Below are 23,901 nucleotides of genomic sequence, written 5' to 3'. Positions count from 1 at the left end.
AGTCCAGACCATCAGGATAGATTATAGCTATCTCTCCATTTGCTGGATCAGAAAGAAGTCCCTGAGTCAATTTACACTCAGACTATTTATCTAGAACTCCTTTCTTTGTCAGTTGGTCCCTGGAAGATCAGTTGGAACCGTTATATGCAAGCCTCTTCAGGTGGTGGGAGTTCTGTGAAGGTGTTACAACCCGAGTGAATTTATGTAATCACCCCTTATTGTTCTTAGTTCCTGGAGGCCCCTGGCCACACTCCCCCATGGAATTACATACAATTCCTGCCCTACAATGATACATAAAGAGATAGATATAAAGGGTAACAAGAAAACATTCTACAAATACATTAGAAGCAAGAGGAAGACCAAGGACAGGGTAAGGCCCGTTAGTCAATGGGTAGTGGGGGGGGAATAACAGAAAATGTGGAAATGGCAGAAGTGTTAAATGACTTTATTTCTTCAGTTTTCACCAAAAAGTTTAGTAGCAATTGGACATCTAACTTAATGAATGCCAGTGAAAATGAGGTAGGATCAGAGGCTAAAATAGGGAAAAGAACAAGTAAAAATTATTTAGACAAGTTAAATGTTTTCAAGTCACCAGGCCCAGATGAAATACATCCTAGAATACTCAAGGAGCTGACTGAGGAGATATCTGAGCCTTTAGCGATTTTCTTCAAAAAGTCATGGAAGATGGCTGAGAATCCAGAGGACTGGAAAAGGGTAAATATAGTGCCAATCTATAAAAAGGGGAATAAGGACAACTCAGGGAATTACAGACCAGTCAGTTTAACTTCAGTACCTGGAAAGGTAATGAAGCAAATAATTAAGCAATCAATTTGCAGACATCTAGAAGATAATAAGGTGATAAGTAATGGTCAGCATGGATTTGTCAAGAATAAATCATGTCAAACCAACCTAATAGCTTTCTTTGACAGGGTAACAAGCCTTGTGGATGGGGGAAAGCTGTAGATGTGATATATCTTGACATTAGTAAGGCCTTTAATACTGTCTCACATGACCTTTATGTAAACAACCTAGATGGAGCTACTAAAAGGTGGGTGCATAACTGGTTGGAAAACTGTTCCCAGAGAGTAGTTATGGGTGGTTCACAGTCAAGCTGGAAGCGCATTTCAAGTGGGGTCCTGCAGGGATCAGGTCTGGTTCTGTTCAATATCTTCATCAGTGATTTAGATAATGGCATAGAGAGTACACTTATAAAGTTTACGGACGATACCAAGCTGGGAGGGGTTGCAAGTGCTTTTGGAGGATAGGTTTAAAATTCGAAATGATCTGGACAAACTGGAGAAATGGTCTGAAGTAAATAGAATGAAATTCAATAAGGACAAATGTAAAATACTTCATTTAGGAAGGAACAATCAGTGGCATATATACAAAATGGGAAATGACTGCCTGGGAAGGAGTACTGTGGAAAGGGATCTGGGGGTCATAGTGAATCACAAGTGAAATGAGTCAACAGTGTAACGCTGTTGCAAAAAAAGCAAACATCATTCTGGGATGTATTAGCAGGAGTGTTGTAAGCAAGACACAAGAAGTAATTCTTCCACTCTACTCCATGCTGATTAGGCCTCAACTGGAGTATTGTGTCCAGTTCTGGGTGCCACATTTCCGGAAAGATGTGGACAAATTGGAGAAAGTCTAGAAGAGAACAACAAAAATGATTAGAGGTCTAGAAAACTGGACCTATGAGGGAAGATTGAAAAAAGTGGGGGGTTAATCTGGAGAAGAAAAGACTGAGAGGGGATATGATAACAGATTTAAAGTACATAAAAGGTTGTTGCAAGGAGGAGAAAAAAAAATGTTCTCTTTAACCTGTGAGGATAGGACAAGAAGCAGTGGGCTTAAATTCCAGCAAGGGAGGTTTAGATTGGACATTGGGAGGACTGTCAGGGTAGTTAAGCATAGATTAGACTGTCAGGGTAGTTAAGCACTCGAATAAATTGCCTAGGGAGGTTGTGGAATTTCGATCATTGGAGGCCTTTAAGTATAGGTTAGACAAACACCTGTCAGGGTGGTCTAGATAATACTTAGTCCTGCCTTGAATGCCGGGGACTGGACTAGAAGATCTCTCGAGGCCCCTTCTAGTCCTACAATTCTATGATAAACTTAATTCAGTAGGATCTCCCAAAGATATTGTAGGAAATTGCCACATCTGTCATAGGGATGACCTAGGTAATTATGGGCTTGGCAGTCTGATATTGATCAGATAATGGAGATCCTGATATGGGACTCAATTAATAAACAAAATTAAAGTGGAGGGTAATATAATTAATACTAATCAGCATGGGTTTATGGAAAATAAATCCTGTCAAATTAACTTGATATTTTTGATGATATTACAAGTTTGGTTCAAAGAGGTAATAGTATTGAGGTAACATTCTTAGAGTTCTGTAAGGCATTTGACTTGGTATCACATGACATGTTGATTAAAAAACTAGAAAGATATAAATTTGACATGGCACACATTAAGTGGATTAAAAGCTGTCTAACTGATAGGTCTCAAAATGTAATTGTAAATTGGGAACCATCATCGGATGTTTCTAGTGGGGTCCCACCGGGATCAGTTTTAGGCCTGCACTATTTAACATTTTTATTAGCGACCTGGAAGAAAACATGCAATCATCATTGATAAAGTTTGCAGATTACACAAAGTTGAGAGAATTGTAACTAATGAAGAGGACAGGTCGCTGATACAGAGTGATCTGGATCACTTGGTAAACTGGGCACAAGCAAACAATATGTGTCATAATATGGCAAAATGTATATGTATACATCTAAGAACAAAGAATGTTGCCATACTTACATGATGGGAGACTCTATTCTGGGAAGCAGGGACTCTGAAAAAGATTTGGGAGTCAGCCAAAAAAAATTTGGATAATCAGCTGAATATAAGCTCCCAGTGCAATGCTATGGCCAAAAGAGCTAATGCAACTCTTGGATGCATAAACATGGAAATCTTCAGCAGGAGTAGAGAGCTTATTTTACCTCTGTGTTTGGCACTGTTGTGACCTCTGCTGGAATACTGTGTCCATTCTGATGCGCATTCTGATTTATCAGGATGTTGATAAATTTGAGAGGGTTTAGACAAGAGCCACAAGAAAATATTAAAGGACTAAAAACATATCTTATAGTGATAGAGTGAAAGAGCTCAATCTATTTAACTTAACAAATAGAAGGTTAAAGGGTGACTTGATAACTGTTCCCCAGGTAACTACCTGTAGACTGTCTAGCAGAGAAAGGTATAACACGACCCACTGGCTGGAAGTTGAAGGTAGCCTAATTGAGACTGGAAATAAGACGTAAATTTTAATAAGGAGAGTGTTCCAATGGTTAATTAGTGTGCCAAGGGTCATGATGGATTCTCCATCACTGACCATTTTTAAAACAAGATTGGATGTTTTTTCTAAGAGATCTATCTGCTCTAGGAAATATTTTGGGAAAGTCTATGACAGCATGCATCCGATGAAGTGAGCTGTAGCTCACGAAAACTTATGCTCAAATAAATTTTAGTCTCTAAGGTGCCACAAGTACTCCTTTTCTTTTTGCGGATACAGACGAACACGGCTGCTACTCTGAAATCTATGACCTGTGTTATACAGGTCAAGTTAGATTATCACAATGATCCCTTCTGGCCTTAGAGTCTGTGAAATGAATAGATCCTTGTTCCATGTGTAGTCCTGTGAAATCAATAGCACTACTCCCAGAGTAAGGTGTGAGGAAGAATGGCAGAATCTGACTCTCAATGAAGAAAATGAAGTTTTGAGCCAAAAACAGAGGTGCCTGAAATAAAGGGATGCTTTTTGACTACAACACACTGTGTAGTCTTACACTGATTTTTCAAAAGTGCCCAACGTTGGAACTTCTGTTCCCATTGAACTTGATGGTAAAACTCAGCTGATTTCAGTGGGAGCAGTTAGGCCAGTGCTGAGTGCATTTGAAAAGCCTGCCCTAAAAGCACAAAGAAACCACTCACAGAGCAAGGAACTGCTCATTGTGTGCAAAGGAGGCAAGATCTAGCCCTTAGATAGTTGCCTATAATAATTATTCTGGCTTACTTAGTAACTACAGCTTCTTTCTATTTCTGTGTGAATGAGATGTAATTATATCTATTTCAAGCACTTGAAGTGGGAAACTTCCTTCCACATCTTCTGCATCTTTGTATTGTGGTGGGGAGGAGCAGACTCCAACCAAGAAGAACTGCTGAATTTTTAACTATATCTGCAGCTTTGCTTCCTTCTTTCTACCCCTACTCCACACCACAATTCAGAGATTAACTTCATCGGTTTTGACTATATCATATTTTCTTACATCTTCCCTAGCTTGCAAAAGTAAGTAAGGCCAGGAATTAAAGCTGTGGGGGGGGGGGGGGAACAGACAGAAAAAACTTCTATAAATGTGTTTTAAAAAAAAAACAGTTGTGAAAAGAATCTGTACTCAGAATTATAAAACCAAAAATCACAGATTTCCATGTATTGGAAAAAAGAGGACTTTCATTCCAATTAATTTTTGAAAGTATTTTGTCATTTTGCCACAAAAAATATGTGCAACGCAAACATGTAGAGCTTGAACTAGAAAAAACTAGAACATTTTTCCCCAAGAGATTTTTGTTTTAGTCATGGGTCAGCAATGAAAAAACTGTTTGTTTCTCTCTCTATGTTGGTAGGTAATATTCCTGTGTGCACAACAGCTGCTTTCTATTGGAGTAGATAATGTCTGTAATATGTATGTATCAAAGGTATTTCTGTGCTTCTAATCACGATAGTGTCTGTGTACCTTATATACTTTAATAAGTCAAGCCTCAGAACTACCCGGTTTGAAGTAGGAAAGGGGTATGGACAGGCAGGAAAATAGACATAGAGAGGTTAATGCAAAAATTTCCAAACTTGATTTCTGAAACATAGACGCCAAAATCCATACCCAGGCCCCTCAGTAAAAGTGGCTTGATATTCATAAAAAGAAAAGGAGTACTTGTGGCACCTTAGAGACTAACCAATTTATTTGAGCCGATGAAGTGAGCTGTAGCTCACGAAAGCTTATGCTCAAATAAATTGGTTAGTCTCTAAGGTGCCACAAGTACTCCTTTTCTTTTTGCGAATACAGACTAACACGGCTGTTACTCTGAAACTTAATATTCATAGGTGCTGAGCATTCGCAGTTCACCAGTAACTTCAACTGGAGCTGTGAGTGCTCAGCAAGTCTAAAAACAAGGCTGCTTTTATTTCGAGGCAGACTTTAGACACCCAACCTTCAAAATATTCAAATAAGTGACTTGCCCAAGTCACAGAAGAAGTCTGTGGTAGAGCCAAGAATAAAACCCAGATCCCCTAGCTCCCAGTAACGTGTTGGCCAAAAGACCATCTTCCCTCAAGGTGCAAACATTGCAGATCAGTCCAATCGATGTGCTATTCCTCTTTGTTAACAGTAATTTCCCCAGGACAATAAAGTAGATTGTTAGCAGTAGGCAGGTGCCTAACATATTCATCCTAACAAGGGTAGTATTCAGAAGACCTGTGGGGCAGTCAGGGAACCCATACCAATGTTGTTACAAATATTCCTTTAATCATTAATGAAACCCTACACCAAGATGTCAGGAATTTAGTACTCCTGAATGTAATCTAAGAAGCCATTTGGTCTTATTGTTGTAACCTATATTCTCTTTTCACCCTCCCACTCCTTTTGTTTTTCTTATGTCTGTTTGTTATATCACAGCTTTATGTAGATTGTAAGCTCTGTAACTCAGGGATAGGTTCTTCTGTATGTTCTGCAAAGTACAACTAAACTCTGGGCCACTGCAAGTAGTGGTCGTGGTAACAAGGGATAATCATTCTTCTAGTGCTTCTGAAAAGGCCCTGGCATGACCAGTGGCTTTATGCTTAATAATTCCAACCATTCCTCCTCAACAGTTAGCTTAAAACTTCCAATTATCTTCAGACCAATCTGAAAATATCAGTTCCAGTGAGAGACAAGATGGGTGAGATAATATCTCTTATTGGACTAACTTCTGTTAGTGAGAGAGACAAGCTTTCTTTACACAAAACCATGTCACTTGAAAGCTTGTCTCTCTCACCAACAGAAGATGGGTCCAATAAAAGTTATTACCTCACCCACCTTGTCTCTCTAATGGACCAACATGGCTTCAGCAACACTGCATAGTTTCAGTCACAGACAAGTGGATACCATTTAAACAGAAGTGCCCTAAGGCATTGGATAATGTATGATATTGATTTGTCACACTAGTCCCCTTCACTAGTTTAGAGGTAATAGGTGTGAGGCTCTTACTAGTTTCTGGATACTGTTGGCCCTGGCCCAGCTTGCATGCTTCCTTACTGCTATGAAAAGGATCAGTATGTAGACCACTGTCACTTGGTTGAAGCCATTATTCAGATTAAGGTCATGATTCCCAGTTCAGCCAAAGAGAGCAAGATGCAAACCCAAGGAAGGTGACTTGCCTTTGTGCCCCTGACCCCGAGGCTGTGAAAATCTAATCTACCTCTGCCATTAATGGCTCCCAGGGGCTGTTACAGCAGCCAAAGATCAGGCAGGCCTCGCCCTTTCTTTTCTGGCTACTTCCCCTGCACCACCAGCTGGTGGAAGGGGTAGCCAGGTGCCACAATAGCAGCTCTAAGCCATTGAAGATACCTTCTACCCAGGGGGAAGCCTCTGGGGTCCAGTTATAAATGGGAGTTAGAGCAGCTTTGTGCTGCCAGAGTGGTGCAATGTGTCCTAACCAGGTATTAAATCTTTCTTAATACAAAGTTGGCCAAGTGAGGCAGTCTGATATAATTTTCATCCATGTTTTCTGCCATTATGTCCAAAGCTGGCAATCTCTTTTGTGAGTTCCGAATCAGCCAGATACTTACACACATGTATAACTTTAACCATGTGTGTAGTCCCAGTGAAAGTCAGTAGAAACTACACATGTGCTTAAATACCTGGATGAATTACGGCCACATACCCTAGCCCCCACATCTTGTGAAATAACATTTTCCTTTGTCCCTTATCGAAATGTTCTGCAGTGCACTCTTGTTTCTGGTCAGGTTTACAGAGCTAACTGAACCTTTGACCCCCTTCTGGTTTCTCAGATCCAGGGATGAATTCGAAAGAATAGGACTGCTCCTGCTCCTACTGATAACTCTGGCAAAACTCACATTGACTTCACTGGGAGAAGAATTAGACCAAATAGTTTTAGCAACCATTGCCAGAGACATTAGCAAGAGCTAATGCTAGAGGCATCGCATGGTGCTAGCGGCATTACTGCTAGAGAGCACTAGGCAATGCTGTAGTGATTATGACCAGAGGCATCTGAAAATACACCACTAAAGGCACGCTCCTCTATGTGCTGCCTAGGACTTTACCTGCTCTATTTAGCCACAATACTTTTAAAAATATAGGAACCTATGAGATGCTGTGCACTTTCAGCTCCCTTAAAGTGTGGAAGGTAATAATGAGGAGATGGTGCTCACCACCATTGCAAGGTCAGACTCAGAGGACGTGGCTCACAGGAAAGGGAATTAAAAGTTCTGTAATATTTGTGCTGCTAGAGCAAGCATAAGCTTGAATTGGTTGAGCACATAGATCTAAATGTCAAATATCTAGAATATTTTCCAAATTGAAGGTGGGATGTCAAAACTTGAGAAGAGTGATATTTATTTTAAAAAACAAACAAAATGTGTAGGTTAATTCTTACAAAATATTTGATCAGAACCAGAACCAAAATGCCACTAACTTATTCAAGAGATGGAGAAAATGTCAACAGATTTGAGGCTGTTCATTATCGTGAGAACTAAAAATTAGACCGGGAATTACAGACAGTAATCTAAAAAGCAACAACAGCTGAAAACTTTGTGTGGCAGGTCTGGTTTCAGATACGTTTTGAAAAGCACAATTGAAAAGTGAAACATAGATTGGTGGGAAGTTTGTTAAGAAAACAATAGAGGAGTATTGACCAGTGTGGGGTGTTAATTTGTTTGATTTGATTTTATCCTCCAAGCAAATTAAAGTCCAAGCACCTCTAAACTTTGTTATACTTTTGTACATCATCCTTGCATGCCAGCGTTTGCCTAGAAACTCACTCTAAGATGTCAGTCATTGAAACTATTTCATGTGGAAGCATTGCTAAGTAAATTCACTAAATGCCTATTCATCCCAGTAAGATGGAGAACCACTGAAGCAGCAAATGTGAAAATCTGCACAGCTTACTATACAGAAAGCAGTTTTCTGAGGATGCCAAATTGAGACACAGAGTCTGACCCTGGGAGGCATTAAAGCTCACATGAGTGAACATGGAAGGAGGGTCTCAGGCTCCTACAATCTAGCCATTTAGGTTGGTTGATAGACAGATACTCCAATTGGTCTAGACTCAATCAATAGTTAACTTGGTCTTTATTCATCCATTCGGTAATGAACTGTTACCTATGATGATGTGAGAGTTTGTAAATATAAGGTACTTAGATGCTTTACTAGTTCGATAAAGTCCCCAAGTTATTACTACGGATTGCATAATTTTAAAGCATTTTATAGAGGGAACTTGTTTAACTTGGTTTGATATGGCTTATAAAAGTGGAATGTTTCCAAGATGCTGTACCATCTACAACTGTTTTATCTCTGACTTGACCTGTATCAGTTGCATTATAGACCATTGCCAAAAAGGGTCACGTATCTCTTATTTTTAATGTTATGTTTTTGAATGTGAGTCAGTAGCTGAAGATCTATCTATTCATTAGAATTTTCTCAGTTTTCCTAAATATGTTGAAGTAGATAAATAAAGGAGGAAATGTGTTTGCACCTTTGTTGAAGTAATAGTGAACCATCGGAGCAGACTCAAATACATAAATTCTTGTACATTTAGGCTCAAAATTTGAAAACTACTTAGGATTTGGATGCCAAATAACCGATAAACAGAAATTAGCCATCCAAATTCCTTTGTTCCCATTAATTTTATTGGGAATTTGGCATCCAAATTCTAGGTAGTTTCAAATTTTCACATTAAGTCAAGTTAAATAAGTTCCCTGTATAAAAAGCTTTAAAATTGGCATTGAAAATCTCAGTCCTAATCTTTTTATTTATGGGAGAATACTGTGCAAGTGCAGAATTAATGTCTCCCCACAGATTTTACTTTTTCCCCCACACAAAAATTGATCAATGCACCCCTTGCAGGCAGTGGCCGGGGGCGGAGAGGGTTACGTCTGGTTCAGGAGTCAGGAGCAGCTGTGGGAGATGTAAATCACCACCTTCGGGGTGGGGCTGGGCTCTCTCTGTCCCTCTCACTCATTATCGCAGTGTGTCTGGAACCAGGGAGAGGCGAGGCTGGGGACGCCCCTGCTGGTGGCTTTTACTGTGTGCTGGGCTCCAGCTGCTAATCTCAGCTGAAGTGGGGGAAGTTCCCTGCCCCCACACAAAGAGGCCAGGGCTGGGTCAGACCCACCCCCAGGAACCTCCTCCAGCTCCAGGAAGCTCTGCAACCCCCACATTTCCTGCCCCCATCGCTCCCCATCTGCAGTGAGAGGAGTCACTGCATGGGGAGCTGTCCCCTGTCTGCCCAACCTCCATGAATCTGACCACCCCACACCCAGAACTCCCCTGCTGAGCCCCACTCCCTGCTGAGCCCCCTGCACTTGAACCCCCACCCCACTGATCCCCCACCTCCTGCACCTGGATCCCCACTCCACTGAGCCCCAACCAGTTGCACCCAGACACCAAGCCTACCAAACCTCACTCCCACAGCACCCGGTCTTCCCTGCTGAGCCCCCTGCACCCAGATCCCCTTGCCAAGCCCCATACCCCCACACTCAGACCACCCCCACTGAGCTCCAACCACCTTCACCTGGATCCCTCCCCCAGAGTCCCATTCTTCCTGCACCTGGACCCCCCCCCCCCAAAAGCCCCTGTGCATCCAGATACCCGCCCCCCACCCTCCCCGGATCCCACACTAAGCTATCCACACCCAGATTGCCCCACACAGAACCCTTTCACCCTACAGCTGGATCCCCACACACTAAGCCCATCCACACTTGGATCCTGCTAAGCAAAGCCTGCTTGCCTCACACCTGGATCGGGGGTGGGGTGGGGCTGGACATGCATGCAAGACTCTGTGGGGCCTTGGTGAAGGGATGGCATGGGGCGGGGGCGGGAAGAGGTGGGGTGGGGGCTTAGCGGAAGGGATGAAATGTGGGCGGGTTTCAGGGCTGAGCAACCCCTGGGGAAAATTAGGCATGGGCACCTGTGTACAGATCTGATCTGATTGTGTGTGTTCAGAACTTGATCTACTGACTTGGTGACAAAAATCATTGTTACCAACCATGTTTTACTCCTGTGAGTATCACTGAGCTATGATTGTGTGAGTGTGATTGTGATTGTGCTGTGAGTGTGAGCCCAATTCTGTTCCTCTTTATGTGCATCAGCAAAACTGCTTGCTAAATTGACTCTCAGATCCCACATTAAATTTTCAAGACTTGCAGTTTAAAAAAAACAGCATTTTTGGCTCATAAACTGAGCACATTTGAAATAGAAATCACTGAAAAATAATAAGCATGCCTTTCTTTCTATCCAGTAGAACCAGTCTGTAAAGTTCAGCAAAACCAACAAAACACTTTCAGCAACAATGTCCTTTGTAGAGGAAAGGTCTGCATTAAAAATAGTGTTACCATAATAATATCTTAAAACTATGCCTTGAAGAGTCCAAAGGGTCTCAAAATAAGAAACAATAAACATAAATAACTCCGTAGAAGACAGATTTCTCTATCTGATTTGCACATTTTTTGTTGTTTCTTTCACAGGACAAATGATCAGCTAGTAGCGTTCCTGTCCAGGTATCGCGGTATGAACTTCTTGAAGTCGCATGGGAGGGACAATGCAAGGTAACATGACTTTTCTTAAGTTTGTTTTGGCAGTGACAAAAAAGTTAGACAGCATGGTTACTCCCAGTATGTCTGGATGAAGGAGTCCTGAGTTCAGGAGACTCGCACCATGAAAATGAAACCGTGTCTTGGGAATAGTTGTCTCTCACTCTTGCATGGCTGCTCCTGCATGTTATCTACAGAAGAGCTTTAGTGTAGAGAAAGGCTTAGAATAGATTGATGCTTACTCCACACTCCTAGGTAGAGGTGGGTTGCTGAATCAGAAGGTGGGGAGCTGAACACAAGAGATTTTCTTTTGTTCTCAGTTTTCTCAAACAGCCTAAGCAGTTTTACAAGTGCAAATGAGCATTTTCCAACTCATTTCTGTGTGCAGCAAAAATTCTGTGTTGTGGTGTTCTATCTGTGTTGGTCCCACGATATTAGAGAGACAGGGTGGGTGACATTAAGAGCTCTGTGGAAGCTCAAAAACTTGTGTTTCTTACCAACTGCAGTTAGTCCAATAAAAGACCCTCATCCACCTTATTTCTGTAGCAAAAATTGGTAGAAGTAGTGTAGAAGTCACACACCATGTGGAATTCCATGGCAGGGTCCTATCAAAATCAAGCCTTAATCTTAGAGTAAGACTTTAAGAAACAATAATAAAACTTTGCATTTATGAGATGTCTTTTCCTCAAAGGTCTCAAAATACTGTGTAAAGATGGATATTATTATTTCCATGTCATAGATTATTGAATCCCTTCAATTCCTTATGTGTATAATTACCCCCATCTGTATGTTGTATCTTAATTTAGACCCCAATCTTGCAACTGGTTCCATTAGCACAGACCCCAGAGACTGTGTGAAGATTCATTAACTTCAGTCTTGTAGATTTGCTTGCAGGTTTAAGCAAGCTAAATCTCCAGGTCTGGGTCTTCCTCTGTGTCCTGTAAGATGCCTGCCACATCTTTGGTTATGGTACAGAAAATAAATAATAAGAGAGCAAGCAATACATCCAGGGTCACAGAGCCAGCCAGTGGGCGAGTCAGGAATATAAACCAATCCCTTGACTGCCAACTTGCTATTGCTGTAGACTGACAGCCTCCCTTTTGTCCTTATTTAGATGAATTCTTCACAGCGTTATCATTCTAGTAGTGTTGTGTATGCAGGGATTGTATTGCATTTGGTACCAAAATATATTTGAGAGGGAGTTATATAAAAACAAGTCAAAAATATAAATAGCTTTCAGATCATATTCTCGGGTTTGGAAATACAGCTCTTCAGTGTGATTGACAGGCTTGGCTCTAGCTGGCAGTACAGTTAAATTGGAAAAGCAATGGAAAAGGTTAGGGAGATGCATTCCGTCGCTTTAGCTTTTCTTCTATTCTGGTGCACCTGATTATCTCCAAACATTGCAGCTAGCTAACTAAAATAACTAATGAATTATGACATTCATGCATAAAGCTGGGATTAAGATGCCAACCTCAGCTGGGACTAGAACAATTTAGATCAATTAAATGCACTAATTTGTTATTAATTTAATAATAAAATGTGCTAATATGCCACTCGTCCTCTCAGAAGAATAATATCCCATTTTATTAGTTCAGCTGTTTCTTTTGAATGTGTAAATATGTAAATGCCTATTTGACTCCTGACATGGTGGTATTAATGTTGCAGTTCATCGCTAGACATGGAAGGTCTTTGACTGCGCAATCTCACCTGCACAGAGGAAATAAGTATAGGCAATGCTTGAGGTCCTTTTGCCTTCTGATGGAACAGCTGAAAACAACATATAACAGGAGCAGGTGTAGCATTGGCACCTGGACATTTGCATTATGAGCTTCAGGCTGACTCAGATGTAGCATCAAAACAAAACATAATCTCAGAAAATGAAAATTATTTCCCCGCTCTATTCGGCTGGGCACTGGGCAAATGCACAGTGAGAGGAATCCTCCCGCATCAGACATCAGTGTGGAGGACTGGAAGATCTTTGCGGCTGCAAAACACTGGCCCTTGTTTGGCTCTGTCCATACCATCGCCTGCATGCTGAGATCATGCATCCCCCAAACAGCCCTCATTCTGGCCCCACTCCTTGGGTACCAGAATCCCACTAGTTCCATTACAGTGAAACCTCTATGGATGTGGGAAAGATTTGCCCCTATGGTATGTGAATTATGACAGTCTTTGGGCCTGATTCTTTGTTGTCTTGTACCTTGTGTTGTCATTGTAGCCCATATAGGGGGTGATATGACCATGAGGTTAGTGGGATTCAAAAAGAGAATTAGACTTTACATGAATAACAAGGATAGGCAGAGTTATAATAGTAAATATTTAAAACAATAAAAAAGAGCTTTGGAAAGGCTATAAACCTTCCAGCTTCAGGGGGTAAGTCAAACTCATAATTATTGGGGGTTGGAAGAAACTTCCCTTTGTGACCTTATCCCATAACTAGCTACTGCAGGGTTTTTTCCTCTGAAGCAGCTGATGTTGGCCATTGTACGAGCCAGGATACTGCACTGAATGGGCCACTGGTCTGATCTACAGTGGCAATTCCTATGGTCCTAGGTGTTTTCGTCAAAATATGAAGAACCATTCATACAAGAGTGCAGTATTTAAAACAAAATTAGAGCAAAGTATAATCCCTAAGACTACCTTTTTGAATTCATGGGTGAATAACTGCTTCTAAACAATAAGTTTTTCAACTGCCTAAATCTTCTTTGTAAACAACTACCTACACTCTGAATTTAAAGTTACCATAGTCTGGTTTGTACAATGGAGAGGAGGGAGAGAGAGATTAAAAAATACATCTTAAAACTGAAATGCTTATACCTCTCAATTGCAACGTAGTTTGTATTCAAGCCATGTAGACAATCAGTACATGTTTTACTGCCAAATATGGATAGAAACCAGGCTTCCTTTTATAGAATGAAGTTTTCTTTTAGTTATGCCAAAGTCATTAAAAAGTACATCACTCTGATTTTCCTTTAGTGACTTCAGAAAAGAAATGAAGGTGGAAATGTCTCCTTAACTCAGCAGGGGAAGCATTATTTTCTTAGAGAACTGGATGTATGAAATGAAATTACATACATTGGCTAGAGTTGTTACATCGCACTTAGTGGGCAACACTTACCTTTTCTTCTCTTTTCAGCATCTTATACTATTAAAAGCAGAAGAATAACTCCCATAGTTCTATAAGCTATTACAACTTGGCTCACCCAGAAGATATTTTTGACAGGAGCGGCACCTGGCTGGTGTATTATAAAATACAAAGACAGTCAAATGTGACATCTTCACTGACAGTCAGGAAAAGACATTTTTTTAGAAACCCTGCCACAATAGTCATTTGGGGAACAGTGTAAACATGCTGTGATTGTTGGATGCTGTTAAATCTTAAGGGAATTGGAAGCTCACAGGCAGAATGGAAAGAGTTCAGAAAAGTTCCATTAATTTTTTTCTGTATTGTTTTATCGTTTTCTTTTTGTTTTGGATGTTTCCCCTCCCTCTTGTGTCACATAACCCCATCTATGGTCTTGACTTCTAGAAAACAGACAGACATCCACTCTAGAGCCGCTTAGTAGACATATCTTTATGGTTTTCAGCATCCAGCAGTAGGAGCCAATCTTATTCTCACTGGCAACCTTAACGAACTATGGTTCATCCATGTAATACCTGGCACTACTAAGTACTGTACATAAAGTGCAATTTACTGTGCCTGATGCCAAAATGTTTTTAACCACTTAGCTGCCAGAAGCCTGTACATTCTTAATAGTTCTGAGGTATGAAAGTATTTGTTCAATGGCTTACTTAGCTAAAATTTCACACTGCACACATTTCAGTACTGTATCATCCTGAAATACCTTGACGAGAAAGGTCTATTCATTGCCAGAAACATAGTCCAGTATTTGTGGACACAGTATATCAGCTGAAGTAGTAACACTCTTCTTGGTATGCAAAGCAAGTGCATTTACAATTTTTATACCTTACAGCTAACTTTCAGATACTCCCCATTGCTTCATAATCAGTGCTAGAGGTGACATAAAAACTGCTTGTACTTGGCAATTTGCCTTCTCCTAGCTTTTTCATTTTACTCTGTTTAGAAGATGGTGATCAGAAGAGCCCAGTACTAAGGAAAACAAAATAGGCTGAAAGTGTGGGAAAAAATAAAGTAAGATCAGCTCAGATGGCCTCATAGGAAAATAGCCTGGGATTGTTTTTAGCAATGTGTTGAATAAATTTGGCTTGTGAGTACAGGAACAGTATCAGTCACCAGCCCAGATAGGTGACGTGATTTTAAGTCCTCCTAGAAAATATTTTGTTGTGCACAGAGAAGAAGGGAAAAGAAGAATTATTGGTTGAGAGAAAGCAAAAAGATTACATGAAATCTTTTGTGCCTACTACTTAACAACTAGCTGCTGATTTCATTTTTAATTGTATAAACAAATAATATTTTGTGTTTCCATAGTGTCTTTTCACTCAGCAACCTGAAAGCACTGTATAAAATAACTGAGTCCAGCAAATATCATTATCCCCATTTTACCCACAGGTAAACCAAGAGCTTGGTGCATGGTGAGTTTGTGTGTGACAAGCTAGAGTGTGAATCTACATCAAAGAGCATAGTAGAACTTCTAGTGCACTATAGCCATAAGTGCTGACTCTGCGGTGCACCCACGGGAAAAAAACAGTAGGTGTACCACTGGGCAGCTCCACGGATCAGTGCCTTCCCCCACCCCCAGTACCTCCCGCCGCACCTCCCACCCACCAAAGGCCCCACCAATCAGCTCTTCCCCCTCCCTCCCAGCGCCTCCCACCCGCTGATCCACGGCATGCAGGAGGAGGGGGAAGAGCGGGGGCAGGAAGAGGCAGGGCAGGGGTGAGGGTTTGGAGGAACGGGTGGAGTGGGGGTGGGGCCTGGGGCAGAGTGGAGGTTGAACACCCCCCAGCAATTAGGTAAGTCGGTGCCTATGAAAAAAGCAGGGTCCACACAGCAAGTTAGTTCGTGGTGATCTGATGCTATGGATTCAGACCCTGGCTTGCCGTGTACTAAATCCCCGTGTAGACAAGCCCTACATCACAGGAAGGTTAATAGCCTGATTTTGGAGCTCTGGGTGCTCAACACCTCTGAAAATCAGTGAAGAAGTGACTTGCCCAGAGTCTCACATTGAGTCATTTGGAGAGCTGTGAATGTCACCCACATGTCCTTATTCCCTTTCCTCTGTTCCAGTCATTTGCTGTGCAGATACCAAGATGATGAGCACAATATAAATACCTAGATAAACATGAAAAATAGTCTGGCGCTGGGTGGATGTATGAATACTATCTACACAACACTTTTTTCTTCAAATTTTCTATCAGAGCGACCACCAGTTGTGCTCCATCAGTGAAGCTAGTGTAGACGGGGCTATCTATGTTGCATAGCTAGATGACACGGTGCCTAAAACTGCCCTCTCTGTAATCTAACGCTCCCAACTTGGCTACTGCTCGTGGCGCTGCACTGCTGAGAAAGGTTGTAGGGTGGGGGAGAACACTAATATAGAGAAGGCCATGTAGTGGCGATTAGGTACATAACAACCATTCGTATTTGATGTTATTTGACCTGTCTCTGTGGTAAAGTCACAGTGCACTACATAAGCTTCATTAATAGCTGATTTTGTCCTTTCAGTGTTGTTTATTTTGGGGGACAGAATGCTAAACATTCACATTGTGTGCTTTTTAAGATTGAGAGCGAGTTCTTACATTTTTATTCTTGTAACCTTTGCTGTTGTGTTTTTGAAAACATCTCATTAGTGAAGAATGGTGGAGAAAAGGCCACAAGACAAGAAAGACTTGGAATGTTCCTCTAAGGCCATGTATACAGAAGGGAATTTTAAGAATCCATGCTACTACTAGTCCAGCTGCACCGGTGCAAGCTCTGGTAGAAGCCATTGTACAAAAAAAGTTCTGGCAGTTCCCAGTGTTTAAAAACATGCCTCTGAGGATTCTTTTCTTTGAGTGAAAGAAGGCTCTGTTCCCTTACCTGCAACCCTAAAATGTTGAGGAGCTGTGAGAACTTCCAAGAACTTCTTGCCTTTGAAAGTTTAATTGCAAGAAAATGGAAAATAAGATCTTTCAAAAATAGTGCAAGCTAAATCATTAGAAAAGGTGGAGAAGGAGGAGACTTTAGAAGACTTTCTCCTAGCCAATATTTAAGGATGGGATGTGAGAGCAGAATTAAGGTTATATATATATATATATATATATTGGGTGAATATATTGGGCAAATTCTAAGTGTATAAAAGAGGCAGGAAAAAGAAAGTAAGACTTTTACTGTACAGTTGGACAAATTCAAATAAAACCGTACAGATCCCTTATAAGGAATGGACTAAAGGTGTGTCTTGGTGAACCCTCGATAACATTCATTACAGGGTATTCTAAGCTCTGTGGATATTTTATTACAGTAAAGATGTCATTAATTGAGATGGGTCATGTGGATCATATTATTTTCTCGAGTAGGGAATATGTTTGGTACTTTGAAGAAACAAATCAAAAACTGTGCATTACCTTGCAGTTTTTGCCTTTAATTAATGAAAATGAGCTAAACCTTAGGTGTCCTGACTTTTGTAGCACTGGACCAAATGTCTGCCCAAAACCTGTTTGCTCAATAAACTTGAAACCATTTGGCATGAACCATGGCATAAACCATGGCAAACGTGGTTAGAAAATACTCCCAAAAATCTGTTAGTTTTCTTTTCTTTTAACTATCAGTGCCAACCTGTTTAATTTGAAAAGTGCTTCATACTTGGATGCCATGCATTATTATGATTGATGTCAGGACATAATTAATATTTAATCTCTAATCATTAAAGCAGATTTCATTTTCTCTCGTGTTGTTTTAAACGTGCATATTTATCATTGTTTGATTTTTCCCTTTACTTAATCCAATTATAGCAGCTGTGTCAAAATGATAATTAACATCACAGTTGGTATTACCCTCTTTGTCAAGTTTGAGTAGAATGTTTTCAGGAGGAGGCTATCTTTGCTTTTTTATTTTGTTTGGTTCTAAGTTTTCTTCAAACTTGTATTTAAAGTCTCATCAAAATTAGCGGGTAAAGCAAAATTAGGTTTTTCTAAATGTCTATTAATTGCAGAAATAATTAATTTCCTGTCAGTGCACCCCCCACCCAAAAGAGGTGTCAAGGAGACATATTGATATTTTGAAAAAAACTTTCTCACTGGAGAAACTTTTAACTGTATCTCATTTAAAACATAAATCCATGAGCCTTTCACATATTTTCCATAAATATTTTTATGTTTCTTAATTCCCTAACTCTGCCCTGGCAGCATCAAACACTATATATTGTTCCCTTACTTCTCTAAGATTCTATTTTTCTGAACTATTACCCAATCACTTTTCTCTTATACAATTTATCTAACTTATTATCCGTTATTATCCATTTCTAATTTATTCCTTTGAGAAATCAGAGCTGTAGTATAATAACATTGGGTGGTGTGCAGGGCTGGATATTTCCAATAGGCACAGTAGGTGCGGGGGAAATCTGTGTGTGTTGGGCACTGGGCAGTTGTGGTGATGGAGCTGTGCCGCGGGGTGCCTAAAAGTAAAAGTGGCAGGATCCGTGTGGCAGTTTGGAGTGCTAAGCCGCGTTTACAGCACCCATTTGGCAGATTCTGTGTTTGTTAGGGCCCTGTGTAATCGATATGCAGATTTTAAAGTGCTTTGGGGCTTTTTTTCACTCTTACAGAGTATCCCAAGAATTGGATCTCAAAGAGTATTTTCAACATGTTTCTCATGCATAAAACACTGGTTGCTCACCTACATGAAATGTTCTTCTGGGAAAAAATTCCCAGCACATGAAAAATCAATAGGAATTGCGGCAACAGGTGTTTATTGCTACATCCCTAGTTATCAGGCTCCTTTTGTGTATGCGTGATCAGTATTCTTAAAATTGAAGGGTGAAATCCTGGCCCCACTGAAAACAATGTCAAAGTTCCAATTGACTTCAGTGAAGCCAAGACTTCATCCTAAAAGTTATTCATGGCATGGACTATGTAGATGGGGGTCTAGCACATTGAGGAAGCTACTGGAAAACAAATAATAAATAATAATAATTTTAAAAAGAGATTTTTTTTCCTGTGTTGGTATTTGTCTTCCAAGTGTTATTACAATTCACAATTCTACCAGTTTTTGTTTGTTCGCTTATTTTTAGTTTTGAGTTTGCATATGAAATATCCCCAATCTCACTGTCAAAAATTCATGGGAGAGATAAATTCTATACCAGCTATATAATTTTGTTTGATGTTTGTGCTATTGTCATTAAAGCACAAGGGACTGAGATGGCTAGGATTGTACTGTGTTTGTAATATCTCCTTCAGACCACAGGAATTAAAGCAAGATAAGAAATAATTTCATTTTGCCCTTGCAAGGACTGTCATCAAGATGTTTCAGTTTTAACACAGTGTAAAATGGGTTACATTTTGATGTTTTTCCCCCATCTTTTTTTATCTGTACTCAGAGTTTTTTCATGTTCTTTTGAAACAGCAGGGTATTCTGAATTCTGTACTTTTTTCACACCCAGTTGCCTATCATACCAGGAGGAACTCTGCCTAATCTTGACAGACTTAAGTAGGTGCTATTTCTTTTTGACACTGTTCCCCTCTCTACCTTGTACTCCATTTATTGTGAAATAATAGGGGCGGGGGGAAGTTAAGTCTAAAGGCTTTCAATACTACAAAAAAGCATCTTGGGGAGTGTATTGCAAGATTGTGTATATGAAAGCAGGTGTGATTCTTCGAGTATATGTCCCTATGGGTGCTCCACCATAGAATATGCGCGCACCTGTGCACTCTTGACTGAAGACTGTAAAACAGAGTCCGTGGGCCTGGGCCTGCTCAGAGCAGCTCCTCAGGCTCCTGTACAAGAACATATAGAGAGTTACGGACCTGCCGCCACTCAGTTCCTTCTCAGTTGCCAGCAGCTTGAGATGGAGCACTCAGTGGTTTGAGCCTTGGCCTGCTAAACCCAGGGTTGTGAGTTCAATACTTGAGGGGGCCACTTAGGGATCCAGGGCAAAAATTGGGGATTGGCCCTGCTTTGAGCAGGGGGTTGGACTAGATGACCTCCTGAGGTCCCTTCCAACCCTGAGATTCTATGATGATGAAGTGGTGTCAACTGTTCTACAGCTTACTACCGATTCTCACTTACTGTGAATTTTTCTTTTTCAGAGTTTGTCAATGAGCTCAGTCAGATTACACCTGGCAGCTCTCATGGCCTTCCGCTCACTCACTGAGGGCTTCTCAGTTTTTGTCCATCTACCATGACCCGATTCATCAAGGGTTTACATAATGTTTCCCCCTGTACAGAACCCTGCTCCTGCATGCAACCTTAATTTCATTCTCAGTGCCTTAAAGAAACCTCCACTGAAGCAGTGGCTTACCTGTTCTCTCCTCCATCTCTCCCTCAGGACCTCATTCTTTATAAAGCTATCACTTCAGCTAGATAAATGGCAGAATTCGGTGTGCTCATGGCAGACTCATTGTTCACTACCTTCTACAGGGATATGGTCACATTATGTCCCCAGCGTCATTTCCTGTCTAAGGTTTTTTCAGAATACCACATTAATCAGGAAATCCATCCATCAATGTTCTGTCCAGTGCTTCATGCCTCCAGAGAGGAATCTAGCCTACACACACCTACATGTCCGAAGGGCTCTTGACCTCTATTTAAACAGATCCACGGCCTTCAGTATCTCTCCCAAACTCTTCGTATCCTTTGCTGAAAGGGTGAAAGGCAGCCCATTTCCATGCAAAGACTGTCACAGTGGGTCTTGGGTTTCATCTTAAAATGCTATGAGACTGCAAAAATATAGCCTCCTCATACAGTAACAGCATGCACCACTAGGGCTTAGTCCACATCTATAGCCTTTCCAAAAGATGTTCATATAGCAGTAATCTGCAGGCCTGCAACTTGGTTTTCTATCTATACGTTTGCAAAGCATTACACTATCTCACCTGCTTTCAGAGCTGACACGACATTTGGTGACTTAGTCCTCCGATCTGCCTTGGATTTGCCTCCTCTGTACCTACCTCCACATTGAGTTAGTGCTTGGGAGTCTCCTATCCAGGAGCATCCATAGGGACGTAAAACCAAAGAAGGAGAGGTTACTTACCTATACAGTAACTTGAGTTCTTCCAGTTTTGCCCCTACGAGTGCTCCACCTCCCTCCCTCCTATCCATCTGCTGCAGAGTCTCTGGCTTTGCAGCTGATCAGGAACTGAGTGGTGGCAGGTCCATGCCTCCCTATGTGCCCTTGTCTGGGAGCACGGAGAGCTGCTCTGGGCAGGCATGGGCCTGCAGACACTGCTTTACAGTCTCCGTTTGGGAGTGCACAGGCATGCGCCCGTCTTGTGTGGAGCACCCGTAGGGACAAAACATCTCAAAGAACCCAAGGTACTATACAGGGAAATAACTCCTCCTTTTATTTGACATCATTTGGCACAAAGAGGAAACTAAAATTGAATGAATTATTGGCAATTTCAGATTTTCAAAATACATATAATCCATGTTAGAGCTGCACTATTTGTAGGAAACAATGGATGAAATCGCAGCCCCATTGAAGACCATGGGAGTGTTGCCATTGACTTCAAGAGAGCCAGCTTTTCACTTGGTATTCAGTGTGTGTAGCCTCTCTTTCTGCACATATTTAGATTTTTATACACTTGCATATTGTACTAGATTACTCAATGAGTGGTTTATTCAGATATATTTCAACCTAGAGATTTCTCGCAAACTCTTTGCTGTACTAGTTGCGTGAGTATTTGCAATTTGCTATGCGTGCTCTGCAATTGGTGAGCTACACAACAAGGTATTATTTTTGCTTCCTCACTGGACAATTCCCACCAAGAGTTTTCAAGATGGCTGCATAAATATTTCTGGCGGACAGACTCATGCGTATACCTGATCATACAAATATTTGCCCCACTTTCTCACCAAAATTAGTTGGCATCTACAGGTGTTTGTCAAAAGTAAATAGCGGGCTGTGGATATAGTCAAAGCAGATATGTGGTTTTGTTCAAACAGATGTTCACAAATACTTTTTTGTGGTATTATCTTAGCTCCTAGCACTACAGGTTTGACACTGGCTTTTTGCTTGTGATGAGTTGTTTCTCCAATGCATCTTTAAATTTTTGTTCACAGTGGTTAGTGTCATGTAGTAAATAATGGTAACAAGGGGTCAGTAGGTGTGCAACACATCTGAATAACTGTGAAGTCTCAGCAGCAAGCCTTTTAGGCAAGAAGCCAGAAACAGGAAATATTTTCGAAAAGGAAACTGGCTCTCAGCTTAAAAAACATATCTCTCTGAGCCAAGGACCTTTTTGTGATAAAACCTACTGGTCAAGTTTTAATATCTGACAACTTCCTATGTCAGCAGAAAAGCTTTGTTCATAGACTTTGAAAATACGTAAAATAGGAACCTTCTTTATTTAATATATTGCAAAAACTGTCAGGAATATGCATCTTTCTGCTGTAGAGATAGGAATAAAAATAATTGAGAATAAAATATAAACTTTTTGTGAATTACAAAATCAGTCAAACACTGGCCTTGACTTTCAATTGAATATCTTCATATATAAAATAGTACATGGAAAGCGTGTTATAATAATCATGAACAATTGTTCACATGACAGTGAAGTTTTGGTTAACAGATAACACTTTAAAAGAGCTATTTAAAAATTGAGTTAAAAGTGCTTTCAAGTACTACATCCGTTTGTGAGTCCCTTGGCCATTTTTGTGTCTTTTCAATCACATTTTCCTATTTTAAAAATTGTTTTTCTCTCCCTATGATGAGTCACACAAACAAGGGAAAGTAACTGCCTAGTATGGAAGAACAGTGAAACTTTCTCTTCACAAAGTGCTGTCAAATGCACAAAGTAAAAAGACTGGGAAAAATAGGGGGAAATAATTTTCTTCTCTAATTTCTTTCAGGTATAGGTGTCACTTGCAACAATATTACACTTCAGACAAAACTATGATTTTTAAATTGACTGTGTTTCTTTAAAGTCCAAATATACATTTAATAGAGCAGTTCCTTGTGTTAAATAATGTTTAATATCAGTAAATGTAATATAAAACAACTGAATAGGAATTAGTGTGAGTAGTTCACTTTAATAAATATATTTAAAGCGGATTCTTTTTAGTTGTGGTTGATGGTGTATGTTCAATGTAGAATATCTGTCTTTATAAATGTAAATTTAGCAGGGCAAATGTAGCCTTGGTGTAAATAGGTCAAACTCTGAAATCAATGTGTTTTTCAGTGCACTCTGACACGAGGGCAGAAGTTGGCCCAGCATGTATTTGAGAACTATAACTTTGGGTTATTATATTTGGGGATGAGTTAGTATCTGTTCCAAAACCCACTGAAGTCTGTCAGTCTTCCCTTTGGGTCAGACCCCTAATGAGGTTTGGATCAATGCAAGTGGTTTTGCTTGTCTTAGTAGCTGACAGAAAGGTTTTCTCTTATCATATGAGCATTAATAGACGTATTACATTTGATTTCAGAAGAGCAACAGGAGCTGGAGGCAGGAGGGAAGCATGAAAAAGTACCAAAGAGAAAAGAGATTTGCAGTGAGCTTTAGGGTTTTTATTTTATAATTCCATAAGCCTATCTGAAATGAATTTGTAAATATTTTCAAATGTTGCAAAGTGAGAGCAGGGTCGTGAGACATATATTGTACCCCTGAGCTGTCAAGACCAGGGGTTCTCAAACTGAGGGTCGTGACCCCTCAGGGGGTCACAAAGTTATTAAATGGGGGGTCGTGAGCTGTCAGCCTCCACCCCCAGGAGGACCAGGAGGAATGGGGTGAGTATCTTCATCTGATATTGTTCCCAATTCCATCAAGTTCCAACCCTTATACTCCACCAGCCCTGAAACATGCTTGAAGAAAGTGGTTTGTTATCTACTCTGACAACTATACATCATCGCCGTTGCAAGTTAATTTGTGATTACCTGAGCTCTGGAGACCTTTGTGTGTAGGGGTCTTGGCACCCTTACTTCCAGTTCAAAAT

The 23,901-nt window shown here is 40.6% G+C and overlaps 1 protein-coding gene across 1 annotated transcript in view; it reads left to right on the top strand.

Moving 5' to 3' along the window:
• XYLT1 (xylosyltransferase 1) overlaps window positions 1-23,901 on the top strand; it is a 320,557-nt gene that overhangs the window by 246,041 nt on the left and 50,615 nt on the right. Inside the window, exon 6 of the mRNA XM_073362329.1 lies at window positions 10,788-10,868. Within this exon, the coding sequence (XP_073218430.1) occupies window positions 10,788-10,868 (81 nt within the window). The remainder of the gene's footprint in view (window positions 1-10,787; window positions 10,869-23,901) is intronic.

The sequence above is a fragment of the Lepidochelys kempii genome, chromosome 10 (genome assembly GCF_965140285.1).
Source record: "Lepidochelys kempii isolate rLepKem1 chromosome 10, rLepKem1.hap1, whole genome shotgun sequence".
Classification (NCBI taxonomy): domain Eukaryota; kingdom Metazoa; phylum Chordata; order Testudines; family Cheloniidae; genus Lepidochelys; species Lepidochelys kempii.
This window is presented reverse-complemented; position numbering and strand designations above follow the sequence as displayed.